The sequence below is a fragment of the Mycteria americana genome, chromosome 7 (genome assembly GCF_035582795.1).
Source record: "Mycteria americana isolate JAX WOST 10 ecotype Jacksonville Zoo and Gardens chromosome 7, USCA_MyAme_1.0, whole genome shotgun sequence".
NCBI lineage: Eukaryota > Metazoa > Chordata > Aves > Ciconiiformes > Ciconiidae > Mycteria > Mycteria americana.
The window spans coordinates 44298425-44315785 of record NC_134371.1 but is presented as its reverse complement, the minus strand read 5'-3'; the positions used below and the strand labels follow the sequence as shown (position 1 = coordinate 44315785).

General features: G+C 38.1%; 1 protein-coding gene across 1 annotated transcript in view; it reads right to left on the bottom strand.

Annotated features, from left to right (window-relative positions):
• The window catches only part of CRB1 (crumbs cell polarity complex component 1), a 108718-nt gene that overhangs the window by 36415 nt on the left and 54942 nt on the right, over positions 1-17361 (bottom strand). Inside the window, exon 7 of the mRNA XM_075509154.1 lies at positions 2334-3287. Coding sequence (XP_075365269.1) covers positions 2334-3287 — 954 coding nt within the window. The remainder of the gene's footprint in view (positions 1-2333; positions 3288-17361) is intronic.

Sequence of the window (17361 nt, the reverse complement as noted above, 5' to 3'; positions counted from 1 at the left end):
CCTAAACAGACAATTTCATAAATAAATTAAATGTGAAATATTTTAATTCTATGAATACGATTACCTATATATCCACATCTGCTTGTTAAAACTCTGGTATGTGGAAATAAATATTTGTTGAAATGTGTGTTTTGAGGCATTAAATCTCTAAGTTATATCTTCTCTGTAAGGCAGCACTAGAGACTGAGACATTTTTTCATGAGGGTAAAAAGAAAATTTCTGCTGGAATGAGGATTACACATTTGCAGTATTAGAAGGAAGCATTAATCTTCAAAAAGGTATTTCATGTTTACAATTACTTTGTTACATTTCTCTCTATAAATATACATATATATATCATCAATCTGATCTTCTGTTTGATGAGATGGCTAGCATCACCTTGGTCAATATTAACCTCTTGAGTCACAACATCTGGATGTTGATCAAAATGAGTCAACATCTGTTTGTTATTTTGTATATGTAGAGAAAATATTGCCTCTTGTCAATTAAATACTTGGCAGCAACTTTTCTTCAAAAAGACACTAGCCTTTCTTATGTTATCCTTTACTGCTAGTCTCCCCCACTCTGCCTTTTAAGAAACCTGCCACAGTCTTTTAAATGTGGCATATATCTAGAACCTATGTATCAAAATGGCATGGTGCCATGATTTGCAAGGAATATTGTGGTCAGCAGGAAAAAAAAATGCATGCTTTCTAATAATTCTCAACCGTTCTAATGCCAGTATAAGCCTCTCCTGGCCCTGACTGGTTTTAATTTTGCTTCATATAAGGAGGCAAACATATTTACCAGATGTTGTCCTCTACTCCAAAGTTGCTTTCCAAATCTTTGGATAAATTACAGCTAGACTTCAAAGAAGTCTGTTACAATTACCTCTCAGACTTTGTCATTTTGCAATAAAACCAAAAAGAAAAACTATTGAAAAGTATTGATAACTATTAAGTATAGCATACAAAATGAAATTGTATTTAAACATTTTGAAATGTATTTCAGGCTACAGCTCTCTGCAGCAATGCATTCAATAAACCCCTGGGGCCAGTCATTCAGCTCATGTAAATCAATGTAGCTTCACTGGCGGCAGTGCAGCCACACCAGTTTACACCAGTTTAGGATCTGTCCATTTCAATCTGACCATGGCTCTGCTGTTGCACTTCATTTCTCCAGTCCACTTGGCAAATATATATACATACATGTATATATATGTATGTATGTATACATATATGGATGTATGTATACGTGTATGTATGTGTGTATTTCTTCCTCCCTAAGCATTGCTATGATTGACCAGGTGTGGATGGTTAGTAAGGGGGCAGAGAAGGAAGCAGGGACAAGGGTGCTGCATGGAAGACAGTCCTGTACAATTTTCTTAAACAAAACTGCTTGTTTGAAATCCCTAAAACTTTTGCTGAGGAAGGATTGCAGAGTCCGCCCCAAAATGTTCCTGAGGGGTGCTGTATTTACAGCTCCAGAGGGTGTCACACACCAGATGCAGTATAGCAGAGAGCTGGGCAGGGACCTCCTGTTGTCCTTCCACTTTGCCTCAGCCTGCGCTTGGAAAGATCATTTGTAGCAGGGAAAGTGCTACAGGCATCTGCAGCTTTTGTATTCCTGCTCATCGCTGCCAAAGAAGCTGTTTGCTGAGATGTGCTCCTTTTTTTGCTGAGACATGGACACTTTTCCCTCTGGTCACCAAGCAACTCTCTGGTAACGGCCGCCTTCGTTAGCGATTGTCCAGAGCTGCCTTGGGACCAGCTGAGAGATGAACGGGCCCTGTTTCCAGCCTCTGAAGCCCTGCCTTCTCCTTGGGCTAATCAGATTAAGTTAATAGTATAATCTCATTCATTTTTTAAAATTGGAATCTGTCTTTTTAACTTGCTGTACTTTTGCTTGCCTTTCATTACCTTAAATGAGTTTCTTTATAAAAGCCTAGAGAGCTTTAGGATAAAATTTTCAAAGAATGCTTTGCAAGTAAGAATTAAACACCAAATGACTTGGTTGCTTTCTAAATTTTACTCGGGGTGCATAACCTCCAGTGAACTACAGTTTTCCAGAGTTTATGGCGTGCTAAGAGCACTAAGAAGATTTTAAAACTGGATGAGTGGAATCCACCAGTTTAGCCTGACTTTTTTTGTCAGGCTGAAAAGCAGCCTTCCTGGGAAAGTAACTAGAAAATAACAAAGGCATGCTACTACTAACCTCTTGCACTTTCTTACCAGTTGGCATTAAGCTCCAGAGATCCTAAAGGTCATGCTGTTTCATCACCAGGTAAACAGGATTTTTTATGATCATGTTTTCAGCAACCACTTAAAACGTGAATGCCAACAGCATTCCCTTACCTGTTGCGCAGCTTGGCCCTGTGTACGGCCGGTAGCAATCACAGTGGTAGCTCAGCCACAGGTTGGTACAGCGTCCCCTGTTCTGACAAGGGTGGGTTTCACACCAGTCCTTTTTAGTACATCCTGTCCCGACACTTAAAGATGATTCAGGTGATACGTCCTCTGGAGTAATAACATTCAAGTCTATTTCAATGTCCTGGAGACAGCCTACAAATGAAGGTGCAGAATGTATATTATAGATGTTATGTAGAGAGTTGCCGCTAATGTTCCCCACTGGTAAGCCGCCCAAAAACGTGCTCTGAAATGCAAGCATCACGTGATCGTTATCTATCATAGCAGATGTTTTATTGAGACACGATTCTACACAAGAGCTGTCAAGCAAATTAAGAGTAACAGCTCTTGCCAAGGTTACCTCCACTGAATGCCACTCTCCATCACTGACATTATGTGAAATATGCAAAAGAGCCTGTGGCTGGTTATTGACTTGCACGGATAAGTGTAAGTAGCCGTTCAGTAACTCCAGCTTCGCAAATGTCTTTTTCTCCCCTCGGTAAAACAGAAAAGCTGTAGGTTGCACAGTTTGAAACCTCAGGTTTATATTATAGAAAAAATCCTTTTTAGGAGTCAGGGGATTCTTCAACAAAAGGAAACTGTTTCCTTGAAAAGAAAACGTGGTTATGGTTTCACAGTGTATTCCAGTATACCCAGGTGAACATATGCAGCTGAATCCGTGTTGGCCATTTTTTAAATGTGGGATACATATTCCATTGTTTTGGCATTGCTGATCAGTACAGCCATGGAGAACTTCTGTACAGTTCCAGCCACCGTAATAAATTCCTTCTTTGTCTGCAGGTGGGCAATGGCAAGTGTAATTGCCAGGAAAATTCTCACAGATTCCACCATTTTGGCAAGGGTTCATGTAACATTCGTTGATGTCTTCATCACAGTGAGTACCTGAAGAATAAATAAAGAATTAGACATTCTGGATTGGATAACTGGAGCCCAAAATGACATTTTTACTTACATGTGTTTTATTAAATTATCTTTAATTACAGGGGAATGTCTTGATAAATAGATGATTGACTCACAAGTCTAAAATATGTTAAATATAAAAATACCATTCACATGCCATGGTTTTCTTGTGCAAACTATTCTATAAACACCTTAGCGATAATCACATTTTGGAGAAAAGAACCAAACAAATTGACAGTTTTGATATGGGTAATGTGATGAAATTGAGACAAACATCACTTCCAAAAGATGCAATCAAGTAATTTTTTCCCACCTATTCTGCAGTAGAAATCCAGAATGCTTTGAGAGGAACTGAATTATTTATCACATAGAAAAAGCCAAGAATTGTTGCATAATTCATATTCATAATACAGTATGTTGATGAGCTGGAGTATAGTCTGCTGGTCTTTCCTTCTCTTTCACATTCGTTCAAAGAGTAGAACAATTACAGACTAGTATTTCTGGTCCCATATGAAACATCTTGGACCACAATCTTCAAGTGAGAGCCACAGGACTTATAAGTACTATATGATATAGTGGGACAGACTGACAAGTAGGTGAACATCCCTGCAAAATGTATGTACAGTGAGCTGGCTATCTGAAGAATGAAATTCATAGAGTGAGCAGGGAGCTGCACAGTGTGACAGTAAGAAATCCAAAGAAGAGCTTAAACCTACATCCTATCAGTGGTCTGGGCAAGACGTGGGCAGTTGCCACATTTCAATGTTAGGTGCATACTGCAGTTATTCACAAATGAACAAGGGATCTCAATTCTTCCAAAAATAAGGCAGCAGTGACTTCTGGTCCATCAGCCATGGTCTCATACTATGAGGAGAGTTCACTTTGGACGTGAGGATCTGAGAGAAGCTGTTGGAGGGGTTTGAGCCTGTATGGCCCAGCAGAATATTCCTGCTACCATGGATCTACAGTGGAACTTTCTTTACCTCTCCTATATACAAAATATAAAGCAAGAAAAGATGAAAGGAGTATTTTCTCAAATGTGTCAGAGCTTGGTGATGAGAGCACTTCCAAAGAAGATGGGCAATACAGACTCGTATTTCCTCTTCTTCCATATAATGCGTGGCTTCTGGTATATTGGGTAAAAGGAGAGCTCCTCATCTCAACTTCACTGTAATTTGATAGATGTGACCTAAGTATATCTACTGGATCAGACTTCACAAAGAAAACAAATTTGTTCCTCTTATAAAACTAATCTGTTTATCCCTCTGCACTGTTGTTCATCTATAAAGTGGTAATTATAGTAACTTCTCCCTTGAGCAATCAAGTGGCCGATGCGTATGCAATGGATCAGGGAAAATCTGTTTCTTATCTCCTTTGGAAGCAGGCAAAATATCCAAATACTTTTTTGAAAACTCATGTTAATTGCCACAACTGCTGATATTTCCACTTCCCTTCACAGTTATTCTAGAGAAATGTAAGAAATACTTTGCAGTTAGTTTTCAAACTAGTATCGTCAGCACAAAGTAGTTAATAGACATAATTATGCCTGTACCCCACCAGCAAAACTGGTGCCTGTAAATTAGATAATGAGGTATGCTGAGACTCACAGAGTTGCAGCTAGGTACCAGGGACCACACCTAGCTTTACACACAAATTCGCATCGAGCTTTATTTTTACAGCACAATGCAGCCATTTTTCATGGAAAATTACAGAGCAGCATTCAGCCACAATGAATTGCTTCGAATAGCAGTAGATAAACGTAGTTACTCAGGCTGATTCCTTGCCTGTCCACTTTATTCAATCACGGTTGTAACTAGACCCATCTCAGAGAGCGGTAAGTTACAGGAGAGCCAGAAGGGAACTGAGAATTGGTTGAGATTTGTTTGAAAGATTAGCCGGAGTGAAGTGGTCATAGCATGTGTATAAAAGGCTCTCTCCGCAGTGATCCTCCTCACTCATCAGTCTTCAATTATATCATATAGTTTCCACTTGAAGCTTCAGATTATCAGACACAGCTAGTGCTATCTCCTTGGTCTGGCAGTGGGGTTTTACAGCAGCAGTCTCTCTCTGTTTTCCAGCCAGGCTCATATTTATTCCAATGTGAGACGCCTATGTATACCTTAATGTGTAGTGACATCTGGCAGAAATATGACTCATTGGGACCGACTTTCTCAAAGTGAAGTGCACTTCCCCAACCGTTACTGACTGGGGGCCAGAACGATGTCTGCTTTGCCCCGTTTGTGGCAATTTCTGTGTTAGCGACTTGTCCTGCTTTTGCTATTCTAATATGTGAAAAGTGAAGTTACCGTGAGCTGTTTCCTGTTTTGGTCCATGTTTTAGTACCTCTCCTGCCTGATATTGCTCCCTTCCCTGCTTTTACATCGAGAACAATGTGTCCACAGGCCTTATATACAACTCGGTCTTAATATGATAGCTGTAGAAATGCAGGTCTCTCTGGGTTTTTTGTGTCAGAGATAAAAATTAGTGCAGCCTAGGAGCAGTAGGATCAGGGATGTACTTAGCCTTGTCATTGGGCTTCAGAGTGGTCAGAGCATGCTTAAGGATTTATAGACTGGGAGCCCCTATAAAACCTTCCGTAGAAAAAATTAGCATCCTGAATGGCTAGATAATTAGTTGCCGCATTTTCAGTAACGCGTGATGACTCTATGTATATTAATTTATTATCCCACGGCACCTGTGAGGCATCACCTTTGCCTTGTAGCTTCTGGTCTGAGTCACATCTTGCAATAGTGACTTGTCTCTGGAAAGGATGAAACAGATGCATAAACTGAACCCAACTTTACAATAATGTTTAGTGTCTGTGTTGTTCTCTACTTCATCAAATTAGACATAAAATTAATGAAATGATTTCATGAGAATGCTAAACTTCTTCGGAAATCATATATGTTTCTACCTTTAAATTTAGATAACACATTTGATAACAAAAGCATCAATGTCTAGCAAAGAAATAAAATGAGTTTTATGAGGAGGTACACATATTATTGTTAGTGTATTCTTTGCCTGTAGAAAATGAATAACATCAGTTACTAAATGCAAAGTGACTATCATAGAGCCACTTAAATACATGCAATTTCATAAGCATTTCAGCGTCTGAATACAATGCTTATTTTTAAAGTTATGATGTTAATAATATGTTGCAAAATATATGTGTGTTGTGTGTGTATATATATATATACACACGTATACACTTACATCTATATGCCTACTATTTCATAAGATTAGCACAAACATAAATATAGGTCACACCAAAAGACAAATAATAAGCCATTTTTCATATCAAGAATAAATAAATCATCTGTTCTTACAAGTGGTGTTGATATTGCTTGTTATCTGCCAATTGCTATACAAGCAAAGACCACTGTCACTCATGATAAAAGCACTCTAGATAAAAGGATTAGTCAATATTTATAGAACTGTATAAGCAGTTCAAATAGCTCAGGTTGGAGGAGAAGTTTAGCATGTAAAAAAAAGTATTCTCAAAAGATGTAAGACCAAAAGCAAGTGCAAGGGGAACTATTATTTTCTTTTCAGTGGTTACATGCATTAACTCAGCTAAACATATTTGTGTTTTTAAAGTAAAAATTAAAGTAAAATCATTCAGCATTTTCTCTTCTAAATATATTACACACCTACCTAAAATTTCAGATAATGTGAATATTTTTATAGATAATGATTACTTTCTCCTCCTGTGAAGTTTTATTCAAAACAGAGATGAAACAGCTCCTTTGACTCAGTTTGACAACACAACTCATATCTGTCTCCTTTCTTCACTTACACATTATTACTACAGGGTAGCTATTTTCTAACTGTTAACCTCTTAATTAAACTATCGGTTTCAAATTTAGCAGCAAAGGTTTTCTGCAGATGCAGGATGACAAAAGCAATTATTCAAGCATAATTCTGCTGAACACCAGTAATTTTCATTTTGATTAAACAATTATAAAAGTATTATCCAAGGTACACTTTTGATACGCACCTCTAGTTAGAAATGTGTTTACAGACTTCTGCCTTTCCAGTTCCTTGACGCTATATAAATATCAAGCAAGTACTAGCAAGCAGTCTGGATAGATGCTACATGTTCAATACAGTCTAAGTGCACATATAATTTCACAAAAAGAAAATATTTACCTGTAAACATTGTCATTAAAGTGAGGTAAACCTGTATCCTAGTTGCAACCATCTTTTTCTGAAGGAAAAAGATCTTTAGCACTTAAGCAGTCCACAAAGTAAGTTTCTGTAAAATTCAAAACAGTTCTTAGTATAAAGGCTTCCTTTCCAGGATTAGCTTGCTCCACTTCTGTACCTGCTGATGTAGTCTGATGGTGTATTTTGCCCAAGCCAGATCAACAAGGCTTAAAGTAAGACTCATTAAACTGCTTACGCAATAGATATGTATTCTACTTAAACTGTTTTTCAGCATGTTCTGCCCAAGTGTGCTCACACTAAACTTTGATTATGTTTCACTGATTTCTTAGGATCTGTTCAAAATCGATTTGTCACTTATTGTTGTTTTACAAGGTGTTGTTTTTTAAGACTGTATTTTCTTTCATTTTCAAGAGGTTTGTTAATGCAGATCAACTCTTTCATGGTCACTGTCATTCAGAGAAACTGTACCTCTCAATAAGCAGATTTTAGGTCTTTTCTAAGACCTAAAATTGTATCTTGTTTCTTTATTTCATAAAGTATTTTTGTTCCTTTGGCTCTCATTGTACTACTTACTAGAAATTTATGTCTGTAGATTTTTGAGTGTGCTAAAGGCAGGAAAAAAATAATTTACTAAAACGTTTTCTTTCTTCAGCTTTTGAACAAGACATTTTGTTTTGGACCTAATTTAATGAGAGGAAAATAGAGTTCAAGAGATTGAACTACTTATTTCTGTGATAATTTAAGCAGCAGACTTTTTTTTTTCCTTTTCATTATACTTTATTTACATGATGAATTGCTTAAAATATTGTTAGAGCAATATCTCTTTGTGTAATTAGTGAAATAATTATAAAGCAAGAGAGTCTTTCCCCAGGTTTGTATTTATACCACCCAACTGGCATATGGCAAAGTGGGGATTCAGATCTTTGTTTTGGCAGTTTCCCATTTTAAGACGTCAACAATGGATCCTGAAGCCTCTCTCAGCCTGTCCCCAAGAAAATGCTGATTTTTGGCAAATGTGTTTTTTGATTCCTTCTTCTCCCTCAACTCATTTATTCATTAATTAGGAAGTTCCTGACCTTGTGTCAAATTTGTTTCTAGGTTCACCGGAAGACTCATACGCAGGATACAATTTTGGATTAATTTAATCTACAGTTCACAATTGCTTTTATGGAGACGCTCAGAAAACTGCTTCTCATTCTAACCTCTGATACAGGCATTGAGTGATTTTTCCTATAATAAATTCAAATACCATGGGGTAAGAATGTCATCCAAACTATTTGAAAGGTAAGTAAGGAAGCTTTAAACAAAATAAAGCTCATGTTGATAAGTTAGTATGCATGTACTTTATTAGCAGTGCTTATCAGATGTCTCGTGCTACAGCTTGAAGTTTACTATGCATTTTTATTTTGAAAATAACAAGAAAAAGTTGGAGATTCTCAGTAATTGTCAGTCCTTTTGCAATATGACCCTGATAAATGTTCTGAGGTAAGATTATGTACATACGCACTGTCAACAAGTTGGGATAGGTATACACTATTACAGCTCAGTGAAAACACGGAGTTGATGACACTCCAAGATAGAGGAACTTCATACCAGGATATTTAGCAAACTGCCTGAAGCCATGTCAGAACTGCTAGTGGGTGTTTTGAACAAACCTGTCAAGAACAAGTGGGTTACAGAAGGTGGTAGTTACTCCAGTTACAATAAGGGTTTGATATTGTCTTTAATAACATTTTCGTGTACAAACCAAGGAGAAAATCTACGTGAAATCACCATAAAGTGGGTATAAAACTTGTGTAATCCTGCCCAGAAAGTAACTGTCAGAGGTTCCCTGTCAAACAGGGAGGCTCTATTGAGTATGATTTGGGGTTATCCTGGGTTTGCTCTGGTCGGTGTTTTCATAAAAGATGTGGATGATGGTATAGAAAGTTTGCTTATTAAGTTGTCTGATAAAGCAAGGTTAAGTGAAGCTTTTGAGTGTGTTAAAGACAAAATTACCTTTATAGGTGAACATAAGAAATTGGAGAAATGGTCTGAAAAATACTGGATTCAGTTCTGGAAGCACTCATTCAGTTTCTATAGTCTCAGGCCAGAGTAACCAGCAATCAGCTGGAGCAATAGTTCCAGTTTACAAAGCCTTGGTCACGCCTTGAGCGGGAATACTGAGTCCATTTTTAGTTCTGCACTGCGAGGAAGATTTGGATCAATTGGGAAGAATTCAGAGGAGAGCAATGAGAATAATCACAGGTCTAGAAAATATGGCTTGTGAGGAGAGACTAAAAAAGTAGGGCTGTTCAGTTGAAAGACAAGGAGAGGAAATGCAACACAGTAACAGTCTTTCAGTGCAAAATAAAGAGAGCACACTGTTCCTTGAGACTATACTAAACAAGTGAAGAAGTCATGGGTTTGGCCTGCACCAAGGAAGATCCAAGTCACACTTTAGGAAAATATTTCTAATGATAATAACGCAGCAAAGCTTTGGCATAAGATATCCACTGGGAGCCATAAGGTCTATTTTGGATCCTTAAAAATAGGTTAGAGACAAAAGTGGAGTGTGACACGAGTCAGCTGATCCTATCTTAGACACATAGATAGCCCAAATGATACCTGCATGTCTGTCCCTTCCAGTTCTATTTTTCCATGTTTCTATGACTTCCTTGAATAAAATAATTTCCAGCAACTGAGCCGTAGATGTGTCAAACTATACATGCACATACTGTATAAACATATAGGTATAAAACGCAAGTAGGAGTAAACCTTGGTGAAACTCAAATTGTAGCATATCCTTTAGAATATGCTTTATGGAAGACAGAGAGTTTGCAATAATGCTCGTCCACCTGTATTTTACAGTTTTGGAAATGTCTGTTACAAAATCCTACCTCAGGCAGAAACAACTTTTTTCAAGGGACTCATTAACCCTGAGGCCAGTGGAAAGATCCGGCAGAGCACATATTCTTTCAGGGCTCCAGGTCTTAGCAGACAATCGTGAAAATTCTGACTTTGCCACATCTGTGCTGATAATTGCAAAGAGATAATTACTCTTTGCTGGAAGGAGGAAATGCACATTTATGAGTGAGTAAGCGCAAGGAAATAAATTGACCATCTCTATGTCACCGTAATTAAAACTCATGCTTCTGGGCATAAATCAGTTGTCATGGAGGTCAGGAAGGAGGTTTTACTCTTGTGTACATCAGTGTAGAGCAAGTGAGGTGTATGTAAATGGATTTTTTTCCTCCTATTTTTCTTCAGTAAAGAACTGGCCTATATTGGATATTGAACTTAATGTGACCAGTGATCTGATCTAGTATGGCAATTTTTGTTGCTGTCTTAGCGGGAAAAGCTCATGTAAAATGAAGGACAGAATACAGGGCGGAGCTGGAGCACATGGAAAATGGGATATTGTACAATAGTAGGATAATAAGCATTTGCTAACATTGGGCTAATTTGCACACGATACCTTTCACACAGAACTCTAATTTTGTAAAGTCATAAGACCTTGCTAGTTATTCCTTTATTGCAGACAAATTCACTATGCTGCTATTTTTCCTCTTGCCATTTGAAATGTACGTATAAAGTTAATACTGGCTAGGAAAAAAAATTAAAATAGAAATAGAGTTGAGTGACTTGGCTTAATCATTAAATATGCCACTCTAGCTGAGGGATATGGAATTCATAACGTGCTACATTCAGAATGGCATGCTGTAACTCAATCTTTTTAAATGTTGCTGGCCTGAAGCTTCATAGACTAGTTTGAATTTTCAGCAAAACTGGATTTTTTTAAAGTAGTAAAAACCCCCAATCCCTTAATCTCTTCAATCATTAAACGTTTTCTGAGAGCAAAAGTACTTGGAAATGTTTTTCCACTTGTTTCACACGTTTTGTCACACCTAAAATAGTTTTCATTTGGAAAAAAAAAAGAAAACCATGTACATGCTGTAGGTGATTAGTTGTTTAGTGAGATCTGGTGTGTTTATTTTATTTTATAAATATTGGAAACAGCCGACTGAGTTAAGCATTGGCTTCAGCTTCCGGGTAGATCCGCCAGCCTTTTTCATGAGCCTGGTCTGCAGACCGTGAGTGCTCCTTAGGCAAAGTTGTGTGAGCAGCGCAGCCAGAGGTCAGACACATATAGCCTGTGAATGGCAAGGGGCCATGTCCTAGAAGGGCAGCATGGCAAAACTGTTGCTTGTAGCCTACACCTTCGTCCCATATTTCGATTAACACAGCCAGCCATGTGGATCCAATTGTAGGATTAGGGTCTGAATCTGGAGTAAAGAAAAACTTCGTGAAGAAATATATCCCTGCATGGCACTTATTTTCCTTTCATTTCCCTACTTCTAGAGTCAGCTTTATATATAGGTAAAAGAGGCAGCTGCTGTTGCATTTGACTGATGGAGGTAAGAAAGAAAATCAAACGGTGGCAGCCCAGTTTTCCAAGGCAACATCCTTCTTGAGTGGGTTTTCTGGCTGCACCAAGGTATATGTAGCTATGGCCACATTGTTGATGTGAGCTAGGAAGGGTCAATGAGAGGAGGGAGAGCACCATTGCAGGGTGTGACAGGTCAAAGTGGAGAAAGGTGATTTATGAAGGATACCATTAAGAAAGAAGAGAAAATAGAAGGTAAGATTTTGGAGAATAAACAGATGAAAAGGTAGAGAAAAATGTGAATGGGAACTCAGTATAAAGGAAAAGAAAATACAGGAATCAGTGGTGCCCCCAAAGATACTTGTGTTGGCACTTGAGACAGCGTTCTTGTTGGACACAGAGGCATTTATGGGTAGTAAGAGGAGTGTGTGTGTATGTGTATGACCATTAACCTATACAGGAAATGTGAGCGATGCTTAGAAAGACCGCAGATCAGAGATAAGGTCTACACAGAGGTCTGAGCTAAAATTGAGAGTGGAGAAAGGAGACCACAGGAGCAATGCCAAAAACAAAAGCCTGAAAAAAAAATTAGAAAAAAACAGTCATAGATTTTTTGTAATAAAATAGTCACGTGCGATGGAGCAGAGAAGTCAATTCACAAAAAGATAGAATCGTAGAAAAATTTAGATTGAAAGGGACCTTCTAAAGTTATCTGGTCCAATGCTCCGCTCAAAGGGTCAGGACATCATCCAGAGAAGAAATTGGAATAGTGGGTTTCAGAGAATTTGATTAGTTTATACCTGATTATGGACCAGATATTTGGAAGCCAAAGAAAGATATTTGGTGCTTCCAGTATGGTTTTTGTGTGTTCTTTAAGTTGTAAAAAGAGTATATATAATTAAGGAATTTTTCATGTTTAACCTTTTAGAAAACTGTGGTAAGACTGTCAAATTCAAAGCATTAATGACCTGATTTGCATTTTTTGTAGATTTATGAGCTTATACATACAGATGATGTGTGTGCATTTGAACTGAAGTATATCCAGAGGGATCTTAAAACAACCAATACCTTTCAGTCGTTTAATTAGATCATACAAGGTCATGTTTCATTGACTTGAAAATCTGTTTGGAGCATATGATTCACTTTGGAATTGGAAAACAAATTAATTTTCAGTCCTACAAACACTTAAGGGCTTTAAAAGAGTGCTTGCTGTTGATGAACACATCCATTGAGAAATGTATGCTGTGTCTAGTCTCCCCTAAAAGGGATTTTCTACCTTGTCTCGTTGGCTGCTTCCTATTTGTTTTAACTGAGGTAGGCAAGCACAGCCACTGTGCTGTATAGTGTGAAACGGCTTCTGCCCTGCAAATGGCGCTTTGAAAATATTTGGTCATTTGCAAGATCTTCTCATTTTGTTAAAACCAATGTGAATCTCCGCAACATACAAAAGTGACTGTATTTATATAAGTCCATTGTCAGTCCATATTGAAACAAACTGAAAAAGCCGGTAGGCTAGAAAATCATAGTTTTAATAGGGCCTATAGAGCTTAACTGAGAATGGAGACCTGAGAATAGAAAAATATGAAATATGAATGCGTGAACATACACAACACATTCATGCTGTGTATATTTTGAGCTGTGCATAGCATAGCTGTATAAATATCATGAATATGTGTTTATGCTGTGGATAATTACACTTCTCTATTCCTACAGTATATATTTGTACAGAATTTATTATCACTTTAAATACAGAAAAACAAGTCTTTTACCTTGAACTATCCACTTTACAATTTTTTATAAGGCAATTACTCTACCTGATGTATGTGTTCTTTCCTGTGTAAATAGCTGTGACTTGCTATAGAGCAGATGTGGACGCAGAAGATCTTAGGCTTTGGACTGTGATCTTTCAATCAAAATCCGTACCAATGGGAATGGCAGAAGATCATACCTCTTTTGACTCCCGCAGCAGTCTTCATTTCTCTTGTTCCTTCCACTGTTAGTTCTTTTGCACTGTGAAAACTAATCTAAATGATGGCTTTGTTTATCCAAGGTTTCATATGCTTAACAGATCTTGAAGCTGGGAAGCGTGAGACTGAAACAAGCTTCTCTTTCGCTAGGTCACGTAACAATCCCAATGGCAATGGGATAGCATGGACTTCAGCTGGGATTGTGAGTGCTTGCCACGGACTTCTGGCTGTCTTATTGGGGGATTTCCCGGGTCATAGTACACGTATGTGATTTACCTAGATTAAGTCTAGGTTTTTTATGTCTTTATATGCTACAGTTAACTTCTGTAGCTGTGCAGACATATTCGCAGTACAGCATTTAAATAGTTTTCTTTATTTGTTACTATAGGTAGAGATTGAATGTGATGTTCTGGCCTCACGAACAGTACTAATAACAGATTCTGAACCCTCTTTCTTAAGAAAAAATAGTGCCCATAGGACAGTGACTACAGCCATAACTGTATTGATCATTATGATTCTCTGTAATAGTGTCATGTTGTTAACACAGCCAGACTCCAAGAATTACAGCGGTGGGAGAGCAATCTGAATCAGATCCACCGAATCTATTTCTAGCAGTTAATTACCAGTACAAATTATCTGCCTATACTAGGCTTTCTTTCTTTTGTCTGAGAAGGTTTATTGAAAATGTAAAGGTCATTGTCAGCCAGGGAAGGAGCATGCTTTCCTTAATCCATGTCTTCCTACACAATCAGCAGAAGTCCTTTTCTAAGTAAATTCAAATATTTTTTTAAAGGGGATCAGCACCCAGGTGATCAGTAAAAGGCTAGCTTAACCTCTTTGAAATTCTCCTTGTACCTGAAAAAAAATCAGTCAGGGTACCTAAAGAGAAGCAGGTTGTGCCTTACTACAGTCACCTCGGAGTTTATTTCAAAGAGTGCAAATGAGCAGACATAAAAATACTAGGCCTTACCACTTGTTCCTCCTATTAGCAAACACTGAATAATTAAGAGCTAGATGCTACAGGGAACAATTCACGTAAGAGCTTTTATGTAGTATATCACATAAAATTACTTTTGGTGCTCACTTTACCAGCTTATTTTTATTCCTCAGTGTCCAAATGTATTTTTTATGTCCTTGAGAAGACCTTAGACCTGGGACTCATCAGTGATAATTAACTGCCAGCAAAGTATAAAACTCCTGAGTTCAATTGAATAAAAGCATTAAAGTGATCAGGGGTTTTTTTTGATGGTGGATTAAAACTGGAATTGTATATGTGTATACAAAATTGGGAGGAGTTGTTTATACACCAGAGAGTTGTGCTGCCATTCAGAGGGACCTCAACAGGCTGGAGAAATGGGCAATCTTCAGGAACCTCATGAAGTTCTGCAAAGGGATTTGCAAAGCCCTACACCTGGGGACAAATAACCCCATCCACCAGTACATACTGGGGGCCAACTGGCTGGAAAGCAGCTTTGCCATGCTGGTGAGCAAGTTGGACATGAGCCAGAAGATTGCCTTGCAGCAAAGAGGGCAACAGCTTCCTGGGCTGTATTAGGAAGCACATTGCCAGCAGGCCAAGGGAGGTGACTCGTCACCTCTACTTAGCACTGGTGACACCTCAAGTCCAGGTCTGGGCTCCCCAGGTACAAGAAAGAAGTGGACATACTGGAGCAGGTCCAGCAAAGGGCCATGAAGGTGTTTAGGGGATTGGAAAATCTGTCATGAGGAGAGGCTGAGAGAGCTGGGGTTGCTCAGAAGTTGAAATGAAAGTAAATTTTAAAGGCAGGAGATAGCATTTAAAAGAAAAAAAAACCCAACACATTTAAACTTCTCCCCAGTTCCCCTGTTCCTGATCTTGCCTGATATATTCCCTGATATATTGATATATTGATATATCCTGATATATTGCCTGATCTTGCAAACATGATTGCTCTCATGCATGCGATTCTTAAGACCTGATCACATAAGTGTGAGGCTCAGCTGTATAGGTACCCTGCTTTTAAATTTAAAATGCTGTATGTTGTTAAATAATCCTTTATAACAGGTACAGGTGGGAAATCTGAGACATACTTGTACTGTAAAAGTTAAGAATATTTGGATTCTTTACTCCATTCCCCCTGTATATAGGCTTGGCAGCGTTAATTCAGGAAGGTTTAGAAGATTATGTGTACATGACAGCCCTGAGGATTTCCATCATTGTGATTTTCCTTCCAACTCTTTTTTTTTGAAGAGCATAATGACCTATGACAACTAAGCTTTATTCTCTGTGGAGTCTGACATTGCTTCTGTTTAATGGATCAGACAGTTTGTGATACATCAGTACAAGCCACTTTCTTCCTCACGTCAACCTAGGGTACCTCTTCAATATTTCCCATCTGTGCTGACCTGTGTGATCAAGAGGTCATGTCCTGAAGTCAAACCCAGAATCGAAACACTCACTTCTACCACAGGCCAGACTATTAATGTAACCCATTTAATTTACATCAAGTTGGAACTTGACATTCAATTTCTCAGTCCAGAAGCAATTATTTTTAAAGGAACATGCCAACAATATTGCTTGGCTTAGAATAGCGAAAGTTCAAAAGGGTAAAAAACATTTCACACCATAAATAAAGAATTGATTATACTTGAAAACAAAGTTTGTAATTACTACTGACATTTCTGAGCCTAGATGAGGTGCCTTTTATGCTTTAAAAACTGATGTCATTTATGCCACTGGCATTATGGGAACCTTATGTAAGGGTCTGAAATAGTCTTTTGCTGGTATTTTAAGGATCAAGAAGAAAAAATGAATATTTTGCACAATGCTTGGGTCAAACACATATTTTTTGTCAAGCGAGCATGTGCAAAATTCATTGTGGGTGCTTAGCCTTTAGCAGGACAGGAATTCCTTTGCCTCCTTTCACCCCAATAGCTCCATCAGCAGGATCACTGGCATAATCAGCAAAACCCAATACTTTGGGATGGAAAATTATGTTATTCTTCTTGTGTGAAAGCCAAGCCTCCAAGGTGCTAACAGATTTTAACTAAGAATAGCCCTGATCTGGGTCATCAAATTACTCTTCTGTACTTAAAACCGTAGTGCTTGTTTTTTCCATAGCTCTTACAGCTCTGAGTGGACTTTGCATGACTGGCTGAAGACCAATATCCCTGAACTCCATGTGAAAGATTCTGCTAATCAAACTGTGTAGTGCAAAAGCTAGAAATGGATGTTAAGAATTTGGACTAGCAAACAGTGTTCATCACAAAGTCTTTGAGAAACAGCATCTTCCAGATCAGGCTCTAATGACTGCGTTGAAGTATCAGCTAAAACTAGATTTTGCTAATGTGTATCAGATGCTACACATACACCGTATTTCATGCTCCCTCTGCTGGCTAATAAGTACGGAAGGAGTACAGAGAACTTAGTTCTCAAAGAGCTCTTAGTTCTGTCAGAGCTCTGCTGGTACTAAAATGCTGATGTTAGCTCAAACAAATTGCATATTTTCACATATTAGGGCAGCTTATACTTTTCTGGGGGGAGGTAATACAAATAGCAGCTTACCAAGTAAAGCCC